This window comes from Salvelinus fontinalis, chromosome 3 (assembly GCF_029448725.1).
Source record: "Salvelinus fontinalis isolate EN_2023a chromosome 3, ASM2944872v1, whole genome shotgun sequence".
NCBI classification, from domain to species: Eukaryota; Metazoa; Chordata; class Actinopteri; order Salmoniformes; family Salmonidae; genus Salvelinus; species Salvelinus fontinalis.
In genome coordinates, this window is record NC_074667.1 from 36,180,541 (window position 1) to 36,202,450 (window position 21,910).

The 21,910-nt window shown below is 40.9% G+C and overlaps 1 protein-coding gene across 2 annotated transcripts; it reads right to left on the reverse strand.

Annotated features, from left to right (window-relative positions):
- Positions 1-5,142: 5,142 nt before the first annotated feature.
- On the reverse strand, positions 5,143-16,934 carry LOC129846476 (coatomer subunit zeta-1). 2 transcript variants are annotated; one of them, XM_055914424.1, is made up of 9 exons: positions 16,865-16,934; positions 16,523-16,591; positions 12,017-12,098; positions 11,729-11,820; positions 11,570-11,625; positions 9,908-9,985; positions 7,179-7,230; positions 7,016-7,054; positions 5,143-5,850 (listed from the first exon to the last, which is right to left on the reverse strand). In XM_055914424.1, the coding sequence occupies exons 1-9, from the start codon at positions 16,880-16,882 to the stop codon at positions 5,803-5,805; spliced, it is 534 nt and encodes a 177-aa protein (XP_055770399.1). In that variant the 5' UTR covers positions 16,883-16,934; the 3' UTR covers positions 5,143-5,802. The 2 variants fall into 2 exon arrangements, with proteins under 2 accessions (XP_055770399.1, XP_055770407.1); XM_055914432.1 differs by lacking the exons at positions 5,143-5,850; positions 7,016-7,054; positions 7,179-7,230 and adding an exon at positions 7,237-7,476.
- Positions 16,935-21,910: the final 4,976 nt, after the last annotated feature.

A 21,910-nucleotide genomic window follows, 5' to 3' on the forward strand; every position in this document is an offset into this window, starting at 1 on the left:
ATAGCCTTACTATTTAGAAAGGCCACTGAAGGCAGACCTGGCTCTCAAGAGAAGACAGGCTATGTGCACACTGCCCACAAAATGAGGTGGAAACTGAGCTGCACTTCCTAACCCCCTGCAAAATGTATGAACATATTAGAGACACATATTTCCCTCAGATTACACAGACCAACAAGGAATTCAAAAACAAATCACATTTTGATAAACTCCCATATCTATTGGGTGAAATACCAGTGTGCAATTACATGAGGGCAACCAGTGAAAAACAAACACCATTGTAAATGCACCTATATTTATGTTTATTTATTTTCAATTTTGTACTTTAACTACTTGCACATCATTACAACACTGTATATATACATAATATGACATATGAAATGTCTTTATTTTTTGGGAACTTTTGTGAGTGTAATGTCTACTGTTAACTTTAATATCTATTTCACTTGCTTTGGCAATGTAAACATATGTTTCCCATGTCAATAAAGCTCCTTAAAATTGAAATTGAAAAAATTGAGAGCGAGCGAGCGGGGGAAATGTCTACAGAAACAGAGGAATGGAGGAAAAGATACACACTGTCAGGCAAATGGATATTTGCTAAACTGAAGAGAGTTAGAGACAGAACAGAAAGATAATCTGACCAACAGACAGATAGAAAGGGAGTAAAAGTGACTTTGGCAGTTTTCTCCTGTTGATCAGCGATGCGACACGGTCGTTTACAGCGCACCACATCCATATGATATGTCATACACTGCCTGGCTGCCCACGGAAAGATGGCTCTGGGCTGGAAGGCAGCAGGAGGGAGGAAAGGAGTGGGAGGATAACTGGATAATGGAATCAGAGGGAAGGAGAGGAGAAGAACAGAGGCGTTCAAACTCAGAATGCATCATGGGTAATACACAATGACCCGAAGAATATCCTTGCAGGATCGAAACGTTAAAGGTGCGTGGAGGAGCTTATGAGTGTGCGGGCTCTATTTCTTTTATACCGACTTTTTTCGGCCAAGCACCCCACTAAAGGATATGCGTTTGATTACACTTTAATACACACTGTACCGCCTCCACTCCCCCGAGTCATAAAACCTGGCGCTCATCTCTACCTCTATAAAACACGCAGTGCAGTTTCACGCCTTCTTTTCTCCCTCATTTTAATTTCTAGCTTATTATTTTAAAATAGGAACAAAGGCATTTTAGTATAGAAGGGAAACTCCTGTAAGGAAAGGCCAGAAACAGTTAATGCACAAGGATTGACTGTAGAATATAACATGAGACTGAAAACTGCTCTCGAAGAGGTATAAAGGCGGTATGAAAACCACATCCCTAGGGCAGGGGTGTCAAACTCATTCCACGGAGAGCCGAGTGACTGCGGGTTTAGGTTTTTCCTTTCAATTAAGACCTAGACAACCATGTGAGGGGAGTTCCTTACTAATTAGTGACCTTAATTCATCCATCAAGTACAAGGGTGATGCGAAAACACGCAGAACTGGCACTCCGTGGAATGAGTTTGAGTCGTGTCCTAGGGGATTCTGAGTGGTGTGTGACTTAACAAAGGCTGCAGGAAAATAAAATAATAACAGACTGGAAAATACAGCAAACCATGTTGCTTCTCTCTCTTTCTTGCTGTCGGTCTGTCTTTCTGTCTCTCTCCATCTCTTTCTCTCCTCTCGTCCTCAATCTTGACTCAGGCATACCACACGACACCCTCCCCGCTCCCCTCCCCCAGGGACGCAGGTTTTACGACAGTAACTTGACACTGCTCCTGTGTCCTATCACAGACAAGGCCGTAATTCACATCAAAGGCGGGCGGCAGCGAATCGTAGCGCATCAATAAATTTGCTTGTCAGGCGAGGACCAATGAGGGGCAAGCTTTAAATCACTTCTGTCAGCTTGGCGGCCAATAGCGTGGCAATGGCAGTAAATCTGTCTGAGTAGGTGGGGGGTGGGCTCTGTTAATGGGCACTGCATTGCTGCTGGGGAATCCACAGGGAGCAGGATGAGGGGGGTGGACGGGTGGAGAAAAGAGAGTGGCTTTAAGAGAAGAAACATATAGGAAAATGGCAGTGTTTTTTTGTTGTCTTCCTCTTCTTCCCTTGGCTGTGTTAGAGTCCCACGAAAACAGATCTCTGGGCATGGAGCCAGAGAGAGGAGGCATTTATGACAGAAACAATCCTGAGCATGTGACCATCGAATAGGAAGACCCAGTATACCAGCCACATCTGAGCGGCAGCCTTCACCTTGTATAACATCCAAGAACATATCCACAATCATATACAAGATGTGACCATAAACCTATCACTATTTTCTGTTTGATCACACACACAAAGATAATGTAATACAGCTCACCGGATCATGACTGTAACAAGAACAGTTTCTGTTCAACATTAGTTAGCCACCATCTCCTAATCAGTTTCATAACTACTGTTTTTTGATCATTTAGTAGTAAACAGACTTAACAAACTCCAACCAACCATAATCCCAATTGGGTTAGTAAATAAAATAATGCCCTATACAATAAAAACAGTATAAATGCAATGGAATAATGGCAGTGTAGCCTTGAGTTTTATACACCAATGCCATAATGATGAATACAAATTCCAGTCTTTAATTCTTGAGGCCCATATGTTCTAGTTTCATGTCTCAGAGTCATACTTGATACAGGGAATTCCTTTCCTCTGTGTTTCCAGACTCGGGGTGGGGTGCAGCTATGCAGCTCCATAGGAGTTCAGAAAGCATTACTCTGACATTCGGTCCCAAAAAATGTTGATTTTGAGTGTGACTGATATGTGTAGACATCAGGCATGGTAGCATTGTCATCGTATGTCTATGTATGATCTCTCTTTCTCAATCTTTCAAACAAATGGAGATTTATCTTTTCCTGCCCCGCTATGTCCAATAGTAAATTACTTTTCCCTCTGTCTCTCCAGCAGCTCCTGCAGTACGCTGGGTGGAATAGGGAATAACTGGCCAGTGTGCGTGCTATTCCCTCTTGTCTAACCAACTTGTACATCTGCAACCTCACACCATTACAACCAAGTACATTTACATGCACTGCGACCACAGATGAGATTTGAGAGTAATTTATGTTCACATTACTACTTGTGGTATTGCTACACGTTTTTCTATAGAATTGGGGCGCCTGGTGGCTCGAGTGGTAAGTTATAGCCGTGGAATGAGTGGAGGGAGGGAGTTGAGGGAGGGGGTAATGTTGTGGTGGTAGTGTTGTTTTTGGCTGTCTCTCCGTCCCAGGGCCCGAATTGACAGTGAGAATCTGCAAACAACAAGAAACAGCCACAGTCATAAAGCACAGTTTAAACTGCGGGGAGATGCTGCATATCGGCCCCAGGCCCACGTCTCATAAAAACTACACACACACACACACACACACACACACACACACACACACACACACACACACACACACACACACACACACACACACACACACACACACACACACACACACACACACACACACACACACACACACACACACACAGACGCAATCCCTGTGTGACAACAACTGTTATACGGTGGCATTATGGTCGCCCACACTGCTACACAATCCAAGAATCCCATTTCACCCTGCTCTCATACACGCACACACACACAGGCGCAATCCCTGTTTGACGACAACCGTTATGCGTTGGCTTTGAACATTAAGATCTCTCACACTGCTACACAATCCCAGAATCCCATTTCACCCTGCTTTCACACACGCACACACACCTCTGGGTTTGTTTATGCAAAACACATCCCATAACGAATGTCTTTCTCTCCCCTTTATCACATGCCTTGGGTTTGCACAGCTTCCAGGGCCATAATAACAGCAACACAGATGGGAGCAGAATGCAATCAGGCAGACTCCTGCTCCAATATCCCTGATAGCACAGTGTGGCCATTCAATCATCTCATTTCGACTAATGGTGGTGGATCCGATGATGTCAACCAAAACCCTTGATTTATTTGGCTTTGCAAATGAGCTAAGATTAACGAAGATCTATGCCGCCACACTTTTCACTGTTTGACACTGAATCAAGGTGTAGGATCACTCAATGTGTAGAATCACTGAATCAAAGTGTAGGATCACTGAATCAATGTGTAGAATCACTGAATCAATGTGTAGGATCACTGAATTGTTTAATAGTATATAGTGCAGGTGACACTAGTTTAAATGGTAAATGTATATTTAAGCACAAGCTTTTTTTTCTCTGAGTTTACGCAAGCAGAAGTCAAAATTTGAAAGTGGGACAATTACAGACGGAGGCAAACAAAGACATGGTAGACGCTGCAGATATTCATTCTGACCTGAACGGACAGACAAGAACTCCAACCATGGGACATTCCCGTTGTCAATAATACACATATCATAGGCATTAATTATAGACCTCTGACATACATCAACTCACACACTTGTAAACATTCCCTGTTATTAGATATAGGCACCAACCTGCAGGACACACACACTCAGATGCTGCCGGTCTGTGTGTATGTAAAACATAGGAGCATGCCAAACGGTGGCATTTCAGTCAATTATCCTGGTTTCTGTGTAATCAATATAAATTACCTCTCTGCCTCTTTATGGCTCTGCCGGGGTAATTAGCCGATGAGAAATGAGTCCTTGACGGCTCGGAGGTGTCACTAACGTTCCCTGATGAAAATTAACAGGATGGCAGCAGCGCTTCCCTGTGACCTTTCCCTACCCTCTGCACACTCAGTATGCAAACCTCATACACACTTTTAGTCTCAACTTTTGACATTTTGAAACACACCGGGAGAAAATGTGTACCTGCTGTCAGTATACCAGGGATTCCTAAAATCTAACACATTCTAGCAGATAGATCATTCAGCTGTTGTGATCGTCATACCTACTTTCTATTGAGGTGTCATGCGCACAGTGTCCGAATCTGCTGTTAAGCAACTTTTAGTATGTCAGTATGAGTCAGTATGATTAATTTGTTTAAATATCTTAGTATGTCCTCTGTCACTACTATGACATGTGCACTGTAGTGGCTTTGTCTCCCAGCAGGTGGCGATGTAATTCCTTTCAACTGCAGCATCTGCCCTACTGCGGCAAAAGATAGCCTCACAAACTTTTTCCCAACAAACAAATCTTTTACTGCACCACAAACAAGATAACCCAATCAAATTCTTGCTGGTTTAAATAAAGTTTATTTGATCCAAGTTCTTTTCACAACAAGAGAAACACAATGTAAAGAAAGCCTGCAAATCCTTGTAATTATCACATTTAAATCACAAAATGTATGCTTCATGCACAACTACACAACCACACATTTAGTGGAATCTCTAATAAAGGTTGTGTACAAAGAGACACGGGCACAGCAAGGAGACGGCTCAGTGTTTTACTAATAGTCATGTTTCATATACCATACAATTATTAACACAGCTAACAGCTACTACACCATGCCCACTAAAATAGGCAAAATCCCAGAGTTATAGGTGAATACTGGGTGATTCATACTGGTCAGATCACATTTGTTGGTACTGTAATAGAAAAGGTTGGAATCACCAACAGCCATAGAGACAGTAAGGATGTGTGGAGTTGAGACAACAAAAACTAATCCTGTTGTCTGGGCGATTAGAGCTCTGGATCTCCCACCACATGGGAATGGCTAATCCAGACAGGAAATGGAGGATAGAAAATGTCACAGTAGGCCTGGCTAGTTCTGATTCGTGGCCCAATCAGAAGACTTCAGTGCAATGATCTCTGGGACACACAGGAATAGGAATGATGTTATCAGGTGAGTGAGTGTTAGTAGGTGTGTATGTGACAGCAGAGACACCTCTCCTATCGCAGTAAGGACCACTTGATCTGTTCTTTTGCAGACTGAAGCACCTGAAATAGAGAAATAAGAGAAAAACAGAGTGAGGAGAACTCGGTTTAGTTAAGTGTCTCTCTAATACGGTCCCTCTAATACTGTTTATAGAAGATGAAAGCCGTTAGCAACCCACATAAGGCAGAACTGTATAGTTTGGTAAATGTCCATCACCTCAAAATCCAACTACAGGTAGAAAAAAATATACAGTATGAAACACTGAAGGAAGCTTCCAGAACTTTCCTACTGTGATATGAGGGAAGAGTGGTGGTGTGATGACACCAGTAATACTACTACACACAGGAACGATACATCAATGAATGAATCATTTTAATTCTGCAGACTAAAGTCTCTCAGTAACCATTATGAGGCGTGCGGGCCCAGGGTTGGCGATGACGATTAATGGACAGAGTGGGAGAGGGAGACACCTGCAGCCAGTAAAATGCCTGTGAGATGGGAGAATCCATCAGCGTAGCGCTCAGAGAGCCTGCCAGGTGTGGAGACACGCCACCTAGCTAACAGTGGCGCCTCATTAGCAGATACTTTGGGTACGCTCCCCTCTGTTCTCTTCCCTTTTCATTACAATAAAGCTAATATAGTAGCTTAATATACTGTTGGAGAGAAATAAAATTATTTTTTAAATAGCTAACAGAACAATGAGGGCATTTTAGGGATAAAAAGAGCTGGGAAGCATAAGGTACAGTATGTGCTTAAGATTGTTAGCCTGACAAACCACCTAGTCATCACTCAGCCATGTTGTTCACTGATATCCAAATCACATTACTATCAAAACACATGTTTAAATTCCAGTATAACAGGCGGCAGATCGCCTAGCAGTTAAGCAGTTGGGACAGTAACCGAAAGGTTGCTGGTTCAAATCCCAGAACCGACTAGGTGAAAAAAAATCTCTAGATGTGCCCTTGAGCAAGGCACTTAACCCTCATTGCTCCAGGGTCGCTGTCAATAATGGCTGGTCCCTGGCCATGACCCCAATCTCCGAGGGTGTCGCATGGGGAGTGGGATATGCCCAAAAAATATTTACAATTCACATGTACATGTGTGAAATAAGACTAATGTAAACACCTACCTAATTATTAGTAGTACTAAAATAAATTGTACACAATTTTAACAGGTTAGGTTTACAAGGTAATATGAGATTTTCTCGTAAATAAGAAGCGCAATTACCTGAGACACAGTCTGTTCTGTTAAAGGAACATCATCCCCCTGTAAACGTGAGAGAGAAATAGTCCAGATCAATTTAAATGTTGTTAACATCTGGGCAGTACAGTACTCCATGATAACAGAACCATGGTGTTTGACTGAGGAGGAGGAGGATCAATGGTCTTACTCTGAGGGCCACACGGTACACCACCTGCTGAGGGTCACTCTCCAGAATGACTCTGGAAGACAGAGGAGCACAGATCACTCAATGGCTGACATCTAAATGGTAAGCAAAATGGGCATCCTCCCTAACCCTAAATAACCTTACTTCGAGGGGCTATTGTATCACCTAGCTATGGACTAGTAGGATGGTTGATTTATATTGGACTGAGAGCCTATCCAGTCTCAGAAACCTTAAATTGTGTAAGAGTACTTAACTGGTCAAATCCATCTGTGGTAGGTGGGTCATTCCACAAAATGAGTACCTTTTAGATAAATAAAAGGAACATCATCATTTATAGTAAAGTAAAATAAAGTAACAGGGTTGACGATTTCATCTTAAATCTGCCATAAATCCCCTTGTGACAGGGGGAATGGAAGCATGATGTGTGCAACAGGGAGGGGCAATTGAATGCAAGCTTCAAAAAACACATTTAGATTGTAAAAAAAACATTTCTAGCTATTGGTAACAGGGTTGGCGTGTTCTGCTCGACCTGCTCAGTTTTCCACCACAAAACACAAGAAATTTCCAAAAGGGTTAGAACCAGTTCACCTGCTTTTACACTATGATTTGACTATTAGATGTTTAATTGTTTATAATTTTTTATTGTTTCATTACATTAAAAAGAGTAACAGGATTGACCTTAAAAATGAGGGATAGGTTTATTTTGCCTTATAATTAATCACTAATCAAGTGAAATAAATAATCATCTTCAGAAATTACTTTTTCAAAGCAACAAAATAACTAGGGCTTTACTATGGAGAAAACCTCCAACATTTCTCCAGGTTAAGTGGGTTGACATCGTCACAGAGAGACATGTCAAAACGCTGAATTGTGGCACTTCAGCAAGCCTTTATAAAAATAAAAAAAATTCCGATGTGGTCAATATTTCATTTAATATAACAGGCTTTGAAAAGGCAATATTGGTGCACAATTTCTACTTAAAATATCAAAAAGGAATCATTTTGTGGAACGACCCAGGTTGCCAAAGAATTGCTTTTGTTCTTCCTCTTTATCTTGGCTACAGTGGCTTGCGAAAGTATTCACCCCCCTGGCACTTTTCCTATTTTGTTGCCTTACAATCTGGAATTAAATGTATTATAATTATTTTTTTAATCATTTGATTTACTACCACTTTGAAGATGCAAAAATATTTTTTTATTGTGAAACAACCAAGACAAAAAAAACAGAAAACTTGAGCGTGCATAACTATTAACCCCCCAAAAGTCAATACTTTGTAGAGCCATCTTTTGCAGCAATTACAGCTGCAAGTCTCTTGGGGTATGTCTCTATAAACTTGGCACATCTAGCCACTGGGATTTTTGCCCATTCTTCAAGGCAAAACTGCTCCAACCCCTTCAAGTTGGATGGGTTCCACTCGTGTACAGCAATCTTTAAGTCATACCATAGATTCTCAATTGGATTGAGGTCTGGGCTTTGACTAGGCCATTCCAAGACATGTAAAATGTTTCCCCTTAAACCACTCGAGTGTTGCTTTGGCAGTATGCTTAGGGTTGTCCTGCATTGTCCTGCTGGAAGGTGAAACTCCTTCCCAGTCTCAAATCTCTGGAAGACTGAAACAGGTTTCCCCTCAAGAATTTCCCTGTATTTAGTGCCATCCATCCTTCCTTCAATTCTGACCAGTTTCCCAATCCCTGCCGATGAAAAACAGTGTTCTCGTGGTGATGAGAGGTGTTGGGTTTGTGCCAGACATAGCGTTTTCCTTGATGGCCAAAAAGCTAAATTTTAGTCTCATCTGACCAGAGTACCTTCTTCCATATGTTTGGAGAGTCTCCCACATGCCTTTTGGCGAACACCAAACGTGTTTACTTATTTTTTTCTTTAAGCAATGGCTTTTTTCTGGCCTCTCTTCCGTAAAGCCCAGCTCTGTGGAGTGTACGGCTTATAGTGGTCCTATGGACAGATACTCCAATCTCCGCTGTGGAGCTTTGCAGCTCCTTCAGGGTTATCTTTGGTCTCTGTGTTGCCCCTCTGATTAATCCTCTCCTTGCCTGGTCCGTGAGTTTTGGTGGGCGGCCCTCTCTTGGTAGGTTTGTTGTGGTGCCATATTCTTTCAATTTTTTTAATAATGGACTTAATAGTGCTCTGTGGGATGTTCAAAGGTTCTGATATTTTTTTTTAACCCAACCCTGATCTGTACTTCTCCACAGCTTTGTCCCTGACCTGTACATACACTGAGATCAGGTGACACTTAGATTGCATACAGGTGGACTTTATTTAACTAATTATGTGACTTCGAAGGTAATTGGTTGCATCAGATCTTATTTAGGGGCTTCATAGCAAAGAGGGTGAATACATATGCACACACCACTTTGCCATTTATTTTTTTAGGTGATTTTTTTTTAAACAAGTTATTTTTTTCATTTCACTTCACCAATTTGGACTATTTTGTGTATGTCCATTACATGAAATCCAAATAAACATCCATTTAAATTACAGGTTGTAATGCAACAAAATAGGAAAAACGCCAAGGGGGATGAATAGTTTTGCTGTACTCCATAGTGTGATGTCTGTCTTTGAAAGCATCCAGGCATGAATGTCCAGCCATGTCTTGTATCCTTGTACTCTAGTCTAGATGGAAAAGTTGGTTTGGTCAGGGAGTCAAAGGACATACTAGAGGAGAAAACACAGCTACAGAGACCCCTGCTTTGGGGTGAGATAAGTGCTCTACCTACCCCCCATCCACAATCTCATCCACTGCCAGGAACAGGCCCTCCATGTTCTCCAGCAAGGCCCGCCGTTCAACATTTTTCCTGCAGGAGGACAAAGAAAGGGAGCTTAAACACATCATGACCTCTCTATGGAAACTAACAAAATGTTACAAATGTCTCATTCAGTTGCTTATTCAACTACACTGAACAAAAATGTAAACGCAATTTGTAAAGTGTTGGTCCCATTGTTTCATGAGCTGAAATAAAAGACACACAAAAAGCTTATTTCGCTCACAAATTTGTTTACATCCCTGTTAGTGAGCATTTCTCCTTTGCCAAGATAATCCATCCACCTGACAGGTGTGTTACATCAAGAAGCTGATTAAAACAGCATGTCATTACACAGGTGCACCTTGTACAGGGGACAATAAAAAGACCACTCTAAAATGTGCAGCTTTGTCACACAACAATGCCACAGATGTCTCAAGTTTTGAGGGAGCGTGCAATTGGCACGCTGACTGCAGGAATGTCTACCAGAGCCGTTGCAATACACGTGAGAGCCGGTCACATACACGTGTTTAGCAGATGTTATTGAAGGTGTAGCAAAATGCTTGTAATTTCTCTACTATAAGCCGCCTCCAACTACTATAAGCCGCCTTTAGAGAATTTGGCAGTACGTCCAACCGGCCTCACAACCGCAGACTAAGTGTAACCACGCCAGCTCAGGACCTCCATATCCGGCTTCTTCAGCTGCGGGATCGTCTGAGACCAGCCACCCGGACAGCTGATGAAACTGTGGGTTTGCACAACCAAAGAATTTCTACACAAACTGTCAGAATCCATCTCAGGGAAGCTCATATGCATGCTCATTGTCCTCACCAGGGTCTTGACCTTACTGCAGTTCGGCGTCACAACTGACTTCAGTGGGCAAATGCTCACTTTCGATGGCCACTGGCACGCTGGAGAAGTGTGCTCTTCACGGATGAATCCCAGTTTCAACTGTACCGTGCAGACAGTGTGTATGTCGTCATGTAGGCGAGCGCCCCATGGTGGAGGTGGGGTTATGGTATGGGCAGGCATAAGCTGCGGATAACGAGCACAACTGCATTTTATCGATGGAAAATGAATGCACGGAGATACCGTGATGAGATTCTGAGGCCCATTGTCGTGCCATTCATCTGCCGCCATCACCTCATGTTTCAGCATGATAATGCACAGGCCCATGTCGCAAGGATCTGTACACAATTTCTGGAAGCTGAAAATGTCCCAGTTCTTTCATGGCCTGCATACTCACCAGACATGTCACCCATTGAGCATATTTGGGATGCTCTGGATCGATGTGTACGACAGCATGTTCCAGTTCTCGCCAATATCCAGCAACTTCGCACAGCCATTGAAGAGGAGTGGGACAACATTCCACAGGCCACAATCAACAGCCTGATCAACTCTATGCGAAGGAGATGTGTCGCGCTGAATGAGGCAAACTGCAGTCACACCAGATACTGACTGGTTCTGATCCACAACTACTTTTTATTTTTAAGGTCAGTCAGGTGAAATCCATAGATTAGAGCGTAATGAATTTATTTCAATTGACTGATTTCCTTATTTGAATTGTATGCATCTCAGTCAAATCTTTAAATTGTTGCATTTATATTTTTGTTCAGTGTAAATAAAGTGCAGTCTTACCTTAGCATCTGGCTGAGCGAATCAAATAGACAGTTAAGCACTGACATAAGCATCAACTGGGGGAGCAAATAACAAAACGTATCAATGTTTTGTGGGAGAAACAACCCAACACAAGGCAATGTTTCATTGTGTTTTGTTAGCATACCACCATCAGCCTACCTCATTTTCATGTGAACTGCCAATAACATAAAAGTAGAGGTCAATGTTGCTTTTGTAGACAACGGTAAGACCTTCTAGGAGCGCTATCTCACCTGGGTAAAGAAGCGGAGAGTTCAGTATATGATACAACATCTTCATTATACCAGTTATACACAGAAGCCTTCATGCAATTGAAAACAGATCAGCACTCAAAACCTTTGGCAAGAGATGAAATAGCAAGTACTGAAGCCTATGACCATAATGTAAACTGAAGTGCATATGATTCATTAGGTCGAAAAAACATCTTACTGTCTGTGCGGTGTGTCTTGTTGAAGATGTTCTTCTCAAAAGCTTTCTGCTCTTTCACAGTGGGATAGGTTTCATCATAGTACTGTGGGGCAGAAGTCAAACGGAGATCACATTCAGTGCCTTCAGAAAGTATTTACACCCCTTGCCTCATTCCACATTTTGTTGTTACAAAATGGGATTTATGTGGGGGTTTTTTTTAGATTCATGTAAATAAACAATAATATATATTGATTAGATAAGTATTCAACCCCCCTGAGTCAATACATGTTAGAATAACCTTTAGCATCGATTACAGCTGAGTCTTTTGGGGTAAATCTCTAAGAGGTTTGCACACCTGGATTGTACAATATTTGCCAATTATTCTTTTTGTAAACTCTTAAGCTCTGTCAAGTTGGTTGTTGATCATTGCTAGACAGCCATTTTAAAGTTTTGCCATAGATTTCCAAACGGATTTAAGTCAACTAACTAGGCCACTCGGGAACATTTAATGTCATCTTGGTAAGCAACTCCCATGTATTTTTGGCCTTGGGTTTTAGGTTACTGTCCTGCTGAAAGGTAAATATGTCTCCCAGTGTCAGATTTTCCTCTAGGATCTTGCCTGTGCTTAGCTCTATTCTATTTCTTCTTATCCTACAAAAATGTCCTAGTCCTTGCCGATGACAATTACTATGTAATTTAGGTTAGCATTGTGGAGTAAGTACAATGTTGTTGATCCATCCTCAGTTCTATCACAGCCATTAAACTCTTAACTGTTTTAAAATCACCATTGGTCTCATGGTGAAATCCCTGAGCGGTTTTCTTCCTCTCCAGCAACTGAGTTAGGAGGGACACCTGTATCTTTGTAGTGACTGGGTGTATTGATACACCACCCAAAGCGTAATTAATAACAATTAGTACCCAATTGTCATACTTGAGTAAAAGTAACAATGCCTTACTCAAGTAAAAGTCACCCAGGAAAATACTACTTGAGTAAAAGTCTAAAACTATTTGGTTTTAAATAAACTTAAGTATCAAACGTAAACACATAAATACTGTCAAATTCCTTATATTAAGCAAACTAGACTGCATCATTTTCTTAATGTTTATTTATTTACAGATAGCCAGGGGCACACTCCAACATAATTTACAAACAAAGTACGTGTGTTTAGTGAGTCTGCCAGATCAGAGGCAGAAGGCATAACCAGGGACGTTCTCTTAATAAGTGTGTGAATTTGACAATTTTTCTGTTCTGCTAAGCATTCAAAATGTGACGAGTACTTTTGGGTGTCAGGGAAAATGTATGGAGTAAAAAGTAAATTATTTTCTTTCGGAATGTAGTTAAGTAAAAGTAGTCAAAAATAGAAATAGTAAAGTACAGATACCCCCAAAAACGACTTAAGTACTTTACACCACTGCTCAAAAGGGAAATTCAGTGTCTGATTTAAAAAAGAATACCCATCTACCAATAGGTGCACGTCTTTGCGAGGCATTAGAAAACCTCCGATGTCATTGTGGTTGAATCTGTGCTTGAAATTCAGAACTCGACTGAGGGACCATAGAGATAATTGTATGTGTTGGGTAGAGAAATGGGGTAATCATTCAAAAATCATGTAATCCATTATTATTGCACACAGAGTCCATTTAACTTATTACGTGACTTGTTAAGAAAATGTTTACTACTGAACGTATTTAGGCTTGCCATAAGAGAACTGTTGGAAACTTATTGACTCAAGACATTTTAGCTTTTCATTTTTAAAAATCTAATTTGAATCTATTTTAAATTCAGGCTAACAATAAATGTGGAAAAAGACGAGGTGTGCATACTGTGTGTCAAGTGCTTGACTTGGGCAGGAGCTCACCGGAGCAGAGTACTTGCAACTCAAATGTTATACTGCTTGAGCTTGTAGAGCTCCTACACCTAAATATAAAACAGTACCAACACCCAAAATGAGTACCAGAACCTATTTCAGTCTAAGTCAAGCACTGACAGTGTCACAAAATAAGTCATAGTTTGAGCACACAGGCAATTTGTTACCCAGGTAGTCAGCTGAATGTAAAATTACAAAACTGTTGGCTACTTTGCATCTACTCATGCAGCTGTATGAATATTGACATGCTGTGAAGCAGAGAAACGCTTACAAAGCTTTCCCTCGCCCTCCATTTGGCAAATCTGACCATAATTCTATCCTCCTGATTCCTGCTTACAAGCAAACATTAAAGCAGGAAGGACCAGTGACTCGGTCTATAAAAAAGTGGTCAGATGAAGCAGATGCTAAACTACAGGACTGTTTTGATATCACAGACTGGAACATGTTCCGGGATTCTTCTGATGGCATTGAGGGGTACACCACATCAGTCACGTACTTTCTCAATAAGTGCATTGAGGATGTCGTCCCCACAGTGACTGTACGTACATACCCCAACCAGAAGCCATAGATTACAGGCAACATTCACACTGAGCTAATGGGTAGAGCTGCCGCTTTCAAGGAGTGGGACTCTAACCCGGAAGCTTATAAGAAATTCCGCTATGAGGAACCATCAAACAGGCAAAGTGTCAGTACAGAACTAAGATCGAATTGTATTACACAGGCTACGACGCTCGTCAGATGTGGTAGGGCTTGCAAACTATTACAGACTACAAAAGGGAAGCACAGCCCAGAGCTGCCCAGTGACACGAGCCTACCAGACGAGCTAAATAACTACTATGCTCGCTTCGAGGCAAGTAACACCGAAACATGCATGAGAGCATCAGCTGTTCCGGACGACTGTGTGATCACATTCTCCGCAGCCGATGTGAGTAAGACCTTTAAACAGGTCAACATTTACAAGGCAGCAGGGCCAGACGGATTACCAGGACGTGTTCTCCGAGCATGCACTGATCAACTGGCAAGTGTCTTCACTGACATTTTCAACCTGTCCCTGTCTGAGTTTGTAATACCAACATGTTTTAAGCAGACCACCATAGTGTTCTTGGGCACAGGGACTAAGGTAACCTGCCTAAATGACTACTGATCTGTAGCACTCATGTCTGTAGCCATGAAATGCTATGAAAGTCTGGTCATGGCTCACATCAACACCATTATCCCAGAAACCCTAGACACACTACAATTTGCATACCTCACCAACAGATCCACAGATGATGCAATCTCTATTGCACTCCACACTGCTCTTTCACACCTGGACAAAGGAACACCTATGTGAGAATGCTATTCATCGACTGCAGCTCAGCGCTCAACACCATAGTGCCCTCAAAGCTCATCACTAAGCTAAGGGCCCTGGGACTAAACACCTCCAACTGCAACTGGAACCTGGATTTCGTGATGGGCCGCCCCCAGGTGGTAAGGGTAGGTAACAACACATCCGCCACGCTGATCCTCAACACGGGGGCCCCTCAGGGGTGCGTGCTCAGTCCCCTCCTGTACTCCCCATTCACTCATGATTGCATGGCCAGGCACAACTCCAACACCATCATTGAGTTTGCTGATGACACAACAGTGGTAGGACTGATCACCGACAACGATGAGACAGCCTATAGGGAGGAGGTCAGAGACTTGACCATGTGGTGCAAGGACAACAACCTCTCCCTCAACGTGATCAAGACAAAGGAGATGATTGTGAACCACAGGAAAAGGAGGATCGAGCATGCCCCCATTCTCATCGACAGGGCTGTAGTGGAGCAGGTTGAGAGCTTCAAGTTCCTTGACGTCCACATCACCAACAAACTAACCTGGTCCAAGCACACCAAGACATTCGTCAAGCGGGCACAACAAAAACTATTCCCCCTCAGGAGACTGAAAAGATTTGGCATGGGTCATCAGAACCTCAAAATATTTTACAGCTGTACCATCAAGAGCATCCTGATTGGTATGGTAACTGCCCCGCCTCCGACCGCAAGGCACTACAGATGGTAGTGCGTACAGAGGGTAGTGCCCAGCCGGGGCCAAGCTTCCTGCCATCCAGGACCTCTATACCAGGCGGTGTCAGAGGAAGGCCCTAAAAATGGTCAAAGACCCCATCCATCCCAGTCATAAACTGTTCTCTCTGCTACCGCACGGCAAGCAGTACTGGAGCACCAAGTCTAGGTTCAAGAGGCTTCTAAAAAGCTTCTACCCCAAGCTATAAGACTCCTGAACAGCTAATCAAATGGCTACCCAGACTATTTGCATTGCTCCCCCTTCTACTGTTATTATCTATGCATAGTCACTTTATTAACTCTACCTACATGTACATATTACCTCGACACCGGTGCCCCCGCACATTGACTCTGTACTGGTACCCCCTGTATATAGCCCCGCTATTGTTATTTACTGCTGCTCTTTAATTATTTGTTATTCTTATCTAACTTTTTGGGGGGGTATTTTCTTAAAACTGCATTGTTGGTTAAAAGCTTGTAAGTAACCATTTCACGGTAAGGTCTACTACACCTGTTGTATTCGGCACATGTGACAAATAAGATTTGATTTGAAGCACATTGACTGTGGGGGCAGGTGCTGGTAGTTCATTCATTGCTGTTGATTAGCTAGTTACCTTGGCGTAAAGTCTTTCCCCGTCATTGTCCAGGATGAGCACAGCCTTCACGGTGTACAGAGTGGGTTCCTGATGAAGAGAATGTTGTATTTTGTTCAGTGAACATGATGCCAAACAACTTGAACGACAAGAGCTGACTGATCAGTTGCAATCTGACAACAATCATAACATGCCGGCTAGCTAGCTACTAATTCTGTGAACCAACTAGTTAAACTGTGTCCTTCTACATTGTTGGGCTATCAGTGGCAACTACCCCTGATACATCAATATCATAATGTCATTCAAATCACAAATATCAACATAAATAACATGAAATGCATGTTATGAGAGCGCTAACAGTACCAGGCTGAGTGCGTCCATTTTGTCTTAATACCAGATGACGTGGAATCAGGGGCAAAACTCTCTCTGTGATTGGTGCAACACAGAAATGCCGTCAGACAGATATACCGTTGGTTGCCTTTCACATCAGTCAAATCAGGTCCTCAAATGGCATTTACCCAGACTTTGTCGCCACCTTTGTACGGAGTGTATTGACGACACAAGGTAGAATAATTGAATTGATGACGTACTCCTGAATTGTTATGTCAAATCAAATGCTATTGGTCGCATAACCCTAATTTTCAAGATGTTATCGCAGGTGCAGCGAAATGCTTGTGTTTCTAGCTCCAACAGTGCAGTAATACCCAACAAAACACAAAAATAAAACAAATACAAAATAACAGGATGAGCAATGTCAGAGTCCAGAATATAAATATATATGATGGTGTGTTTACATTTTTTAAATTGTATTTATAATTTTTTTAAATTCAAAATACAGATCAACAATTTACATTCTTACATCATACAAAACAGAACGCAGGTATTAACGAGAAAATACTGGAACAAATAAAAAATATATTTAAAAAATAAACAAGTGCTAGTGCAATTGTAATCACTACGAAAAAATCTTATTGTAATGATTTAGGAAAATGTTATTCTTGTTATTGTTCACTAGGGTTAATGTTTTAATAAAATAGTTAAATTCAATCCAAAAAAGGTGTAATTTTGGTATAGAATTTTGGAATTTTTGTTTGTGTATGAAGTATTTGGCAACAAGAATAAAAAAAATCACAATCATTTCAGTGGTCTTGTTCTCATTGCAATAGTAACATATTATATATTTCATGTCAAAAACATAGGTAGTGTTCATAATGGTAAATAAGTATTTTGCAAAGTTTCCCCAAAATTCTGACACAAATTTACATTCAAAGAACAGGTGGGACAGATTCTCACCATCTTTTTCACATAAAACGCAGATATCATCAATAGCCACACATTTGGATATCATAGAATTACATGGATATATCTTATGTAAAATTTTGAAGTGCACTTCCTTAACTTTGTTTGGTATACAATATTTGTAAGGCCTTAACCATGCATTTTTCCAGACAATGTCAGGAATAAGCATGTTCGAGAAAAACTTTCCACTCGGTGTAAGTTGGTTTTGTGAATGAAGAATTTGTCTTATATATTTATTACAAAAAGATTTTTCAAGTAAGCCCACACATTCCAATCTGAGTTCTGGATAAACTTTGTGATCATTACCAAAGCTAAGATGAGTTTTCATTAGTGTAGTTAGACCACTGGGAACGGCTTTGATCACAGAAATAAACTCTCTGAAAGGTATTGGAAACTCTTTCAATGTTATAAATTGTTCATGTGAGAATATTACCCTTGTTGTCGAAAACATCAAGAACAAAGTCAATATTCCTCTCATGCCAGCTGGGGTAGAACAATGACTTATTCCTTACAGTTATGTCTGAATTATTCCACAAAAGAGCTTTATGTGGGAAAAATTGTGCAGCAAACATATTTTCCAGGCCATTAAAGCTTGTTGGTGAAACCTAGCCAATTTAGCAGGTAATCTTTCAGGAATATAATTACATTTCAGTAAAAATTGAAGACCTCCCAACTTATTAAACACATTATTTGGAATGAAATACCATATTGAATCAGTATTGATCAAACATCTTTTCAGCCAGTTGATCTTGAAAGTGTTATTTATGTCAACAAAATCCAACACTTCTAGACCGCCTTCAGCTCTTTTGTTAGAAAGGACTGACTTTTTTAGTTTGTGAGACTTATTTTTCCAGATGAAGTCAAGAAAGGTCTTATTGATCTCTTTACAAGTAGCTGGATTTACACATAATGATATTGAGGGCTACACAAAACGAGACAGTCCCTCTGCCTTGGACAGAAGTACTCTCCTAAGTATAGAAATATCTCTTTGTAGCCAATTATTGAATATATTTTCTTAATATAATATTTTCTATATTTTCTTAATTTTAGGAAAGAAATTCAAATGTTGTCTGACTAAGTGTTTTTTTGACAGATGTATTCCTAAATATTTAACACATTCATTTACAGGAATATTTTCTATTTCTTTATTATCAGAGTCAAATAATATATGATGGTGTGTACATAGCCACAGGAAGTCGGGATGATGAGGGTGCTGCAGCACCCACTGAAAAATCGAAAATGTTGGAAAAAGTAGCCAATTGTCATATTTGAGTAAAAGTAGATATCTTAATAGAAAATGACTCAAGTAAAAGTCACCCAGTAAAATACTACTTGAGTAAAAGTATCAAAGTATAAAAAGTAAATGTAATTGCTAAAATATACTTAAGTATAAAAAGTCAAAGTATAAATACGTTGAAATTCCATATATTAAGCAAACCAGACGGCACAATTTAGTTTTTACATTTATTTACAAATAGCCAGGTGCACACTCCAACACTCCAACATAATTTACAAATTAAGTCGGTGTGTTTAGTGAGTCTGACAGATCAAAGGCAGTGGGGATGACCAGGGAGGTTCTCTTCACAAGTGCGTGAATTTGACCATTTTCCTATCCTGCTTAGCATTAAAAATGTAACAAATACTTTTGGGTGTCAGGGAAAACGTATGGAGTAAAAAGTAAATTATTTTATTTAGGAATATAGTGAAGTAAAAGTTGTCAAAAATATAAATAGTAAACTACAGATACCCCCCAAAACTACATAAGTAGTACTTTAACGTATTTTTACTTAAGTACTTTACACCACTGTATGAGCGGAGAAAAATACTCGTCAGACAAACATCTGATCATTTTCCTATTCTGCTAAGCATTCAAAATGTAACAAGTACTTTTGAGTGTCAGGGAAAATGTATGGAGTGAAAAGTAAATTATTTTATTTAGGAATGTAGTGAAGTAAAAGTTGTCAAAAATATAAATAGTAAACTACAGATACCCCCCAAAACTACATAAGTAGTACTTTAAAGTATTTTTACTTAAGTACTTTACACCACTGTATGAGCAGAGAAAAATACTCTGCAGCATGGTAGCAGGGTGAGCAGGCCGTGGCTCGGGTGACAGATGTCTTTGATTATATTCTTGGCCTTGCCGTGACACTGGGTGCAGTAGATGTCCTGGAGGGCACGCAGTGTGCATCCAGTGATGCGTTGGGCAGACCGTACCACCATCTGGAGAGCCCTGCGGTTGCGGACGATGCAATTGCCATACCAGGCGGAGATACAGGTGTATCTTTAAAAGATCAGGAGGGTCTTAGGGGCAAAGACAAATTTCTTCAGCCTCCTAATGCTAGAAATGTATTTATTTAAGAGACCAAGGGATGATTGAATAGCCAGAAATCTTGCATGGGTGGCTATATTACCCATCTGAAGTCGTTGTGTGCCAACACCCAAATATCAGGCACACTGCAAAATCCTTGGGAACTACTACTAGGATTAAGCCATCACTGCCACCAACATACACTGAACAAAAATATAAACGCAACATGTAAAGTGTTGGTCCCATGTTTCATGAGCTGAAAGAAAATATCCCAGACATTTTTAATACGCACAAAAAGTTTATTTCTCTCAAATTTTGTGCACAGATTTGTTTACATCCCTGTTTGTGAGCATTTCTCCTTTCCCAAGATAATTCATCCACCTGACAGGTGTGGCATATCAAGAAGCTGATTAAACAGCATTATAATTACATAGACCACTCTAAAATGTGCAGTTTTGCGTGCAAAAGGTATGCTGACTGCAGACATGTCCACCAGAGCTGTTGCCAGAGAATTTACTGTTTATTTTTCTGCCATAAGCTGCCTCCGTCATTTTTGTGAATTTGGCAATATGTCCAAGCGGCCTCACAACCGCAGACCACTTGTATGGCGTCGTATGGGCGAGAGGTTTGCTGATGTCAACGTTGTGGACAGTACTCCATGGTGACGGTGGGGTTATGGTATTAGCTACGGACAACAAAGACAATTGCATTTTATTGATGCCAATTTGAATGCACAGAGATACTGTACCGCGACGAGATCCTGAGGCCCATTGTCGTGCCATTCATCCACCGCCATCCCCTCATGTCTCAGCATGAGAATGCAATTCCTGGAAGCTGAAAATGTCCCAGTTCTTCCATGCCATACTCACCAGACACATCACCATTGAGCATGTTTGGGATGCTGTGGATCAACAGCGTGTTCCAGTTCCCGCAACTTCGCAGTTATTGAAGAGTGGACCAACATTCCACAGATCATAATCAGCCTGATCAATTCTAGGAGGAGATGTAGCGCTGCATGAGTGGTTCCACCAGATACTGGACTGGATTTTTGACCCATGTACATACTTTTTTATTTTTTTAAGGCATCTGTGACAACAGATATACCCCAGTCATGTGAAATCCATAGGTTAGGGCCTACTGAATTTATTTCAATAATGCTCTTTAAAAATTGTTGCATGTTGCGTTTATATTTTTCCTCAGTGTAGTAGCAAAGGAGAACAACTGGAGGGGTAGAACCACTACCCTGTTAGCAAGGCAAGCAGACTATTGCGCCATAATGAACTGCCAGATCCCTACATTTGTTTTGTTAAATTGTTTATGTTCAAAAAAACATTCTACTTGTAATGAAAAGTGCTATATGAATACATTTTAATAAAGGTCTATAGACCTCTTGTAAGAATGATGCCCTAACACAGGAAAACATGAATTATGTAATAAGACTGCTTAGGCTGTGTGTTATTGTCAGCAGTTCAGTAACTGCCAACTGTTTAACTTGCCATGTTATGAGCCATGGCAGGGTTTCTCCACTTACCTTGCATGTCTTCCCAACATCATGCATTCTTTGTCTGAAAATGCTACCACTACTCTACTTCATACCTCTCCTTACTCCACTTCCATTAAACCCCATACACAGGAATTTGACATTCAGCAAATAGGTGATAAAAAGCTAAAATAAATTTCCCTCTGCACCACGCACAGTTGTCTATTCAGAATGAACTGCCTCTACACAACATACAATCAAGACTGCATTTGGAAAAACATACCAGATCCTCATAAGTGTTTACAATAAAGACAAATGC

Excerpts from the sequence above, each read along its gene's own strand:
- LOC129846476 (XM_055914424.1), bottom strand. Across the intron at positions 7,231-9,907 it reads GATGAGATTGTGGATGGGGG|AGTCATTCTGGAGAGTGACC; the intron begins GTAGGTAGAGCA and ends TCTGTCTTCCAG. Across the intron at positions 7,055-7,178 it reads TGTACCGTGTGGCCCTCAGA|GGGGATGATGTTCCTTTAAC; the intron begins GTAAGACCATTG and ends TCACGTTTACAG.